This window comes from Protobothrops mucrosquamatus, unplaced genomic scaffold, assembly GCF_001527695.2.
Source record: "Protobothrops mucrosquamatus isolate PMUCROS unplaced genomic scaffold, P.Mucros_1.0 scaffold_183, whole genome shotgun sequence".
Taxonomy (NCBI): domain Eukaryota; kingdom Metazoa; phylum Chordata; class Lepidosauria; order Squamata; family Viperidae; genus Protobothrops; species Protobothrops mucrosquamatus.
Window position 1 is genome coordinate 35,885 of NW_015386259.1, and position 9,261 is coordinate 45,145.

At 38.9% G+C, this 9,261-nt stretch overlaps 1 protein-coding gene across 1 annotated transcript in view; it reads right to left on the reverse strand.

Annotated features, from left to right (window-relative positions):
* The window catches only part of RBPMS (RNA binding protein, mRNA processing factor), a 111,805-nt gene that overhangs the window by 23,562 nt on the left and 78,982 nt on the right, over positions 1 to 9,261 (reverse strand). The window contains exon 6 of the mRNA XM_015824037.1: positions 77 to 207. Within this exon, the coding sequence (XP_015679523.1) occupies positions 77 to 207 (131 nt within the window). The remainder of the gene's footprint in view (positions 1 to 76; positions 208 to 9,261) is intronic.

Here is a 9,261-nt window from a genome sequence, read left to right on the forward strand (position 1 = left end):
TGTTAGTTGTATGGTGAGCTCTGAAGAGGATCAAGGAATAACGTGGGTGAAGATGTGACTGATTGATATAAATTACCTGGGCATGCAGTGAAGCAGGGTAGGTGAAAGCAGGCGGAGGTAGAGCAGGTGCTAACTCCGCTGGGTAGAGAGGGTACGGCGCCCACACTTCAGGGCTACTGGGGTAAAGTGCAGGCACTGTAAGTTCATCTGCAAGAGAAGAATAAGGAAAGGTCATCATTAAAAAAAAACCCAGTAAATGCAGAAAACAAAACGGCAAATTGTCTCCACCGCCAAACTAAGATGGTCTCTCTGACCACTCCTCTTTCTTCAAAAAGCAAAAATGGAGAAAATCAGGGGGAAAAGTTTGCTCTGAGACAACCTGTGAAAATCAACATCTATATCTTACATGAAAAAACAAGGATACTTTTCAACAGGGGCATAACAGGAGACAGAGAAAAATCAAACTAAGCTACTCTACCAACTAAGAGCAATCAAAGTAAACATTGATAATATCAGCCAGGTTGACTGGTGATGATGGGAATTATAGTCTAACACAGCCATAGAACACCAGATCAGGAAAAACTGTTATACATGTTTTGAATCAATGAATACAGCTGAAACTATACTTGATGCTTCAACTGGGAAACTCTGAAAGAAAACAATCTACTATTTGCTTCATTACATATTTAAAACACAGAACAATGCATCAATGTATGTAATCACATCTAATATTATTTCATAAATAGCAGAAATATATAGGTTCCTAAAGAATTATCATAGACCTGGAAAGCTGGGTAAAGGGAGCTGACTGCAATTGTTTGTAAACCATCTTACCCTCACTCATCATGAATTTATATCCCGGATAAGTAACACAGCCTACATCACATTATTCATAATATCAGAGCCTTTGAAAACACATGATCAAATAATTAAAAGTAAACAAAATGACATATGAATATAGAATGAATTCAGTTAAGCCAAAAACAACAGCCAATATTCAATGTGACAGAAGCTAAAACTTTCTTCAGAACTGTTTCTCATAAAACAGTGATGGCGAACCTTTTAGAGACCCAGTGCCCAAACCCACTTATTTATCACCAGGTGCCGGGTGGGTGTGGCCGCGATGGTCATGGCAGACTGGGTGGGCGGGGCCAGGGTGGTGGTGGCCAGTCCCTCGCCATCTCCTGGGCACAGCATGTGTGCCCACAGAGGGGTCTGAGTGCCTCCTCTGGCATGCGTGCCATAGGTTCACCGCCACTGTCATAAAATATATCAAATTATAGGTCCTGGCATTTTGTAGCATGTTGCCTTGTATAAAATGTATTTCTCAATTCTTTACAAAATTCTAGGCAAATAGATCAATCAGCCTACTAAAGTAATGGCTACTATAAGAAGACATGATGGGAGATTGAAACCTAGCCATTTAAGATAAAGCAGCTGGATGGCCTCTCTTCTTTTGTATGGCAGTTTAGGAAATAAAGAAATCAAGGAAATAATAAATTGGACTTGCATTCTTAAAGTTGTGCACTTCACAATTTTATCTATTATCCAAGATTTAATCTCAAATGAAAGTGCTAATCTGACTTAGTTACATCACTGAGACCTGGATTAAGAAGAAGAGGGAAGCTGTATGCACTGGCTACTCTGTGCTCTGAAAAACTCAGAATGGGAGTTAAGGAAGCAGCTTGACCTTCGTCTTTAGGAATTTCGTCTTGCTTACTAGACATTCTATCCAATAGTCCTCCAATTCTGAGTGTGTGCAGGGATGGTTGTGGGAGGTTGCTCTGTTTGTCAGCCTTAAATCCATCCCATAAAAGGCCCACAATTTTTGTTGTTGAAATTTGGCCATTTTGCCACCGAAATTTTGCAATAGGATCTCATGCTGTGGGAGAGCTGCAAATGGATTCCACTTCATCTACAAACAGTTGAATAATTATATAAATTGTTTGGAAACATAATTAAAAGTTGTTCCTTACCATCTCATTCCAAGGAAGCAATCAGTATCTTTGAATGTTGCCTAACTTCAATAATGAACTACATGAGGGAGAATAAACTGATATTAACTTAAATAATAATAATAATAAAGTTGGAAGGGATCTTGGAAGTCATCTAGTCCAACCCCCTGCTCAGGCAGGAAACCCTACACCATTTCGGACAAATGGCTGTCCAGTCTCTTCTTAAAAACTTCCAGTGTTGGAGCATTCACTGCTTCTGGAGGCAGGTTGTTCCACTGGTTAATTGTTCTAACTGTCAGGAAGTTTCTCCTTAGTTCTAGGTTGCTTCTCTCCTTGATTAGTTTCCACCCATTGCTTCTTGTCCTGCCTTCAGGCACTTTGAAAAATAGCTTGACTCCCTCTTCTTTGTGGCAGCCCCTGAGATATTGGAACACTGCTATCATGTCCCCCCTCATCCTTCTCTTCATTAAACTAGACATACCCAATTCCAGCAGCCGTTCCTTATATGCTTTAGCCTCCAGTCCCCTAATCATCTTTGTTGCTCTTCTCTGTACTCTTTCTAAAGTTTCAACATCTTTTTTACATCGCGGTGACCAAAACTGGATGCAGTATTCCAAGTGTGGCCTTACCAAGGCATTGTAAAGTGGTATTAACACTTCACGTGATCTTGATTCTATCCCTCTGTTAATGTAACCTAGCACTGTGTTGGCCTTTTTGACAGCTGCAGCACACTGCTGGCTCATATTTAAGTGATTGTCCACTAGGACTCCGAGGTCCCTCTCACAGTTACTACTATTGAGCAAGGTACCCCCTATACTATACCTGTACATTTGGTTTTTCTTGCCTAAATGTAGAACCTTGCTTTTTTTACCATTGAATTTCATTTTGTTAGATAGTGCCCAGTGTTCAAGTCTTCCAGATCCTTCTGTATCGTAAGCCTGTCTTCTGGAGTGTTGGCTATTCCTGCCAGCTTGGTGTTGTCTGCAAATTTGATGAGTTCCCCATCTATCCCCTCGTCCAAATTGTTGATGAAGATGTTGAAGAGCACTGGACCCAGAACAGAGCCCTGGGGCACCCCACTACACACTTCCCTCCATGTAGATGCGGTTCCATTGAGGGCCACATGCTGAGTACGGCCGGTCAGCCAGCTACGGATCCATCTGGTGGTGATGCTGTCTACCCCACATTTTTCTATCTTGTCAAGTAGTAGGTTGTGATCTACTTTATCAAATGCCTTACTGAAGTCCAAGTAAATTATATCCACAGCATTCCTCTGATCCACTAATTTTGTCACTTGGTCAAAGAATGCAATAAGATTTGTCTGGCATGATCTGTTTTTGACAAACCCATGTTGGCTTTTAGTAATGACTTTGTTTGCCTGTAGGTGTTCGCTGATTCGTTGTTTGATTATCTTTTCCAGAATCTTCCCAGGTATTGAGGTCAGGCTGATAGGTCTGTAATTTCCTGGGTCCATTTTTTCCCCTTTTTTTTGAAGATGGGAACTACATCAGCTGTTTTCCAGTCCTCTGGTAGTTCCTCAGTGCTCCAGGATCTTTGAAAAATATAATTCAGTGGTTCTGAGATCACATCTGCCAGTTCCTTGAGAACCTTGGTCCTGGCAATTTGAACTCGTCTAGGCTGGACAGGTGCTCACTTACCATTTTCTTGCCTATCTTAACTTTGTGTTTCTATTCTGTTTTTTATGGCACTATTTTTGATAGGTTGGTCTGTTTTTTTCCCTTTGTGTATAGACAGATGCAAAAAACGAGTTAAATAGTTCTGCTTTCTCCCTGTTGCTTGTCACCTCCTTGCCACTTTCACCCACTAATGGACCAATCATTTCCTTCGTTTTTTTCTTGTTTTTTACATATTGAAAGAAGCTTTTTTTTGTTATTTTTGACTTTGGTCGCAAGCCTTAGTTCATTTTGAGCCTTAGCTTTCTTCACTTCATCTTTGCAGGCTCAGGCTATTTGCTGATATTCTGACTTAGTTATGTGCCCCTCTTTCCACTTTCTATACTTGTCCTTTTTATCTGTCAATCTATCAGAGAGTTCTTTATGCAGCCATGCTGGTTTCTTTTGAGAGCTGTTATTTTTCCTCTTTGTTGATATTGTGTTAGACTGGGCTTTTATTATCTCATTTTTCAAAATTTCCCAAGCTTCTTGAGTTGTTTTCCCCTTGAGGATTCTCATCCATGGAATCGTTCCCAATCCCTCTCTAAATTTATTGAAATTAGCTCTCTTGCAGTTCAAGACTCTACTTTGACTGTGTTCTATTGCTTGTGCTTCTATAATCTTGAATTCCAATATTGCATGATCACTTCCTCCCAAGGTTTCTATGGCTTCAACACCTTCTATCATTTCATCTCTGTTAGTGAGAATTAGATCCAAAATGGCTAATCCCCTAGTTCTCTTCTCTACATTTTAGGAGACAAAATTGTCTGCTAGGTTTGCCAGGAACCTGTTTGATCTTCCACTTGGTGCAGAGTTTGTCTCCCAGTTGATGTCAGGGTAGTTAAAGTCCCCCATTACTATTGTGATATACTTCCTACATACCTTAGTTAGCTGACTAGCAAAAAGTTCATCTATTTCCTCTGTTTGGTTGGGTGGCCTGTAGTATACATCTATGACAATGTCATTTCCCCCCCTTTTATATTGACCCAAATGCATTCAAGAAAGTTTTCATCATTGTTGTGCTCTATTTCTATAGAGATGTAGTTATTTCTTATATATAGAGCAACTCCACTTCCTCTTTTATTTGGTCTGTTTCTTTTAAATAATTTAAATCCCTCTAGCTGTGTGTTCCATTTGTGGGTTTCATCCCACCATGTTTCTGTAATGGCAACAATATCATATTTGCCCTCATTAACCTCTAATGTTTAACTTATTAAACATTAACTAAGATAGAGGTTAAATTAATAATCAAGAAACAGGACTCAGAACGTTCAGCCTGTTTGGGACTGGACTTCATTCCCCTTGAAGGGCAGATCCATGGTTGAGAGCGGTTCTCAGTTATCTCTGGATTTGTCAATAATGTTTTGGCCAGTTGTGATCCTTTTTCCACTAATCAAATTATCTAACCTCAGTTACATCGCATTTTGATTATTGCAATTTGTTCTACATGGATACATTAGGAAACTCTTTAAAAGTTGCAGTTGGTATAAAATGCAAAGATCAATGACACCTAGACTAAAACGTTCTGCACTATTTTTCAGGAAAAAGGCACACACCAACAAAAGAAGAAAGAAAAAATGTACACAAGATGAATAAAAAGGGAATTTGTAGGCATGAGAGAAATAGGTTAATTTTAGTATTTCCTTTATTAGTTTTAAATAACTAAATATACTATAATATTTTTAAAACTTACCAAAACCTAAGTATCAGTACCAAATATCTATATTAAATAACAATACCAAAAATATCTCAAAAATCATAAACTGGTACTAAGAATTGTAGGAATTTCTATTTAGGAAGCATAAAATATTCATGCAGCAATTATCATGCACAAAGTTAGTTCAATGCATTTTGTGGGAAAGTAATATGTAATTAAAAGTATTAATTTGGAAAGGAAAATCAGCTTTTAAACTTTGTTTCATTCTGTTATTTATAAATCACTTTCAGAAATTGTTGAATTTTGCAACATTGCAAGCCAATATAGAACAATGATCCCGCCTGGTCATTACATTTCCAACAATTGTTAGACAATGAACTATCCCTTTTAGTAATCAATACTAATATACCAGCAATAAAACCAGATTTTTCCCCTAATATTCAATGTGATATATTTTTCTTCTATTGAAATTCCTGTCATTGTTTATCAATTATTGTATTATATCAAAAAATTGCATCCATTTAAACAAGCAGCTTTAATACATTCAGAGTCTGGCTGTTTATTGTTTACTTGGCACAATTTAACCTCTAAAGCCCCAAATATAGGCCTGGACTATCTAAATGAGGGGTGTCAAACTGCCAGCACGCGAGCCAGTTTCATCATACCGAAGCCACGCCTACCCCATTGCTGGCAATGCAAAAAGAGTCACGGTACATCACAACACATCACATGACGTGGCGAGTTTGACACCCGTGATCTAAATAATTGGCTTTGTCATTGTAAACCTGTTCAGCTGTTTTGAAATGAACTGAACTTTCATTCTTAATCAATAATTACATTGTGTGAGCTATCTACATGAAAATAACCAACTACTGTATTAAGAATCTGGAGGAAGTGGGGAGGAATCTAGATCTATCAAAACAATGCATACAAAGTGCTAATCACAGAGCAAGGAGCACATTTATGTGGTTCTAATTTTTCAATATTAAACCTTCATGCTCAAGCTATTTATCAGGGCCAACTAACCAAAGCTGCTGCTTCTTGACTACAGCTTTGTTTTCCCCTAAGAAACAAGGACACAAGTAGGCACAATGAATCATGATATCAGCTTCATTTTTTTCATTCTTTCCTTGAACAGAAGATTTTATAACCAACTCATCATTGTAACTGCCCTTTTCTGCAACCTTTCCAATTCTATGATGTACTTTTTGACATGGGGCAAACAATATGTAGTAACTCAAATGCAATTTTGTCAGTTATGATAGTATCCCTGCCTATTATCAACTCCTTTCCTAATAATCCTTGGCACTAATTTACCCTTTCCACCACTGAGCCTGTCATTTTCAGTGCACTATCTAACAATCATCTCTATCAAATACCACAAGCAAGGATGAAAAACACATAAGATTTTTTTTTACAGCAGCAAAATCAGCACATCAGGATAGAACACATAAGTTTGCTTGTCTTTTCTGAGAGGCACTAAGGGTTTTTTTTCTTTTGTAATCTGTTGACTAGAAAAAGAATCTTTACTTAGCTTTAGTTCAATCTCAATTTTGCTTATAACAAACTATTGGCATTTCTGAGCTGATACAAAACAGTGGAACATGACTTTATCACAAAACTGCCATTAATGACTTATGCAGTGCAGCATCTATTGAAGCCCTCCAATAAAGAGAGATCCCACGAAACAGGACAACTGGGAGAAACAACAGTAATAGGAAGCAGCAGATGGAAAAAGCTGCTTTACAACTACTACTCACACTTTTGAGAGCAGCAACCCAAGAATAGGGTATTGGCCTGTGGCAGGTTCTCCTCCTTTTTGTTTTTCGGACAGAGCTGCCTTCCCTGACCCTTCTTAATAGTATTGCTTAACAGTTTGTGTATCCCTAATGCGGTGGCAAGTGTCTTATCTACAGACAAAAGAGAAACTCACTGAAAGAGTCTGCGTTTGGAACCAGTTCTATGCCACTTGTTTAAAATCCTCTCTTTTCACACCCTATGCCAACAGCAGAGAAACATTCAAGAATAGCCTGAAGAGTTTCATTTCAGTGTAGCTGACAAAGATGCATTTTAATTATATAAAAGACTAAGTGTGCATGCTGTCAGTTTGAAAGTAAGATAAACAAGAAAAGGTTGNCAAGTCTGTCCAGATCCTTCTGTATCTTAAGCCTGTCTTCTGGAGTGTTGGCTATTCCTGCCAGCTTGGTGTCGTCTGCAAATTTGATGAGTTCCCCATCTATCCCCTCGTCCAAATCGTTGATGAAGATGTTGAAGAGCACTGGGCCCAGAACAGAGCCCTGGGGCACCCCACTACACACTTTCCTCCATGTAGATGCAGTTCCATTGAGGACCACACGCTGAGTATGGCTGGTCAGCCAGCTACGGATCCATCTGGTGGTGATGCTGTCTAACCCACATTTTTCTATCTTGTCAAGTAGTAGGTTGTGATCTACTTTATCAAATGCCTTTCTGAAGTCCAAGTAAATTATATCCACAGCATTCCTCTGATCCACTAATTTTGTCACTTGGTCAAAGAATCCAATAAGATTTATCTGGCATGATCTGTTTTTGACAAACCCATGTTGGCTTTTAGTAATGACTTTGTTTGCCTCTAGGTGTTCGCTGATTCGTTGTTTGATTATCTTTTCCAGAATCTTCCCAGGTATTGAGGTCAGGCTGATAGGTCTGTAATTTCCTGGGTCCATTTTTTTTCCTTTTTTGAAGATGGGAACTACATTAGCTCTTTTCCAGTCCTCCGGTAGTTCCCCAGTGCTCCAGAATCTTTGAAAAATATAGTTCAGTGGTTCTGAGATCACATCTGCCAGTTCCTTGAGAACCTTGGGGTGTAATCCATCTGGTCCTGGCGATTTGAACTCATCTAGGCTGGACAGGTGCTCACTTACCATTTTCTTGCCTATCTTAACTTGTGTTTCTATTCTGTTTTTTATGGCACTATTTTTGATAGGTTGGTCTGTTTTTTCTCTTTGTGTAAAGACAGATGCAAAAAACGAGTTAAATAGTTCTGCTTTCTCCCTGTTACTTGTCACCTTCTTGCCACTTTCACCCACTAATGGACCAATCATTTCCTTCACTTTTTTCTTGTTTTTTACATGTTGAAAGAAGCTTCTTTTGTTATTTTTGACTTTGGTCGCAAGCCTTAGTTCATTTTGAGCCTTAGCTTTCCTCACTTCATCTTTGCAGGCTCGGGCTATTTGCTGATATTCTGACTTAGTTATGTGCCCCTCTTTCCACTTTCTATACTTGTCCTTTTTATCTTTCAATTTGTCAGAGAGGTCTTTATGCAGCCATGCTGGTTTCTTTTGAGAGCTGTTATTTTTCCTCTTTGTTGGTATTGTGCTAGACTGGGCTTTTATTATCTAATTTTTCAAAATTTCCCAAGCTTCTTGTGTTGTTTTCCCCTTGAGGATTCTCATCCATGGAATCCTTCCCAAGCCCTGTCTAAGTTTATTGAAATTAGCTCTCTTGAAGTCCAAGACTCTAGTTTGACTGTGTTCTATTGCTTGTGCTTCCATAATGTTGAATTCCAATATTGCATGATCACTTCCTCCCAAGATTCCTATGGCTTCAACACCTTCTATCATTTCATCTCTGTTAGTGAGAATTAGATCCAAAATGGCTAATCCCCTAGTTCCCTTCTCTACTTTTTGGGAGACAAAGTTGCCTGCTAGGTTTGCCAGGAACCTGTTTGATCTTCCACTTGTGCAGAGTTTGTCTCCCAGTTGATGTCAGGGTAGTTAAAGTCCCCCATCACTATTGTGATGTGCTTCCTACATACCTTAGCTGATTAGCAAAAAGTTCATCTATTTCCTGTGTTTGGTTGGGTGGCCTATAGTATACACCTATGGCAATGTCGTTTCCCCCCCCCCCCTTTTATATTGACCCATATGCATTCAGGACAGTTTTCATCATTGCTGTGCTCTATTTCTGTAGAGATGTAGTTATTTCTTATATAGAG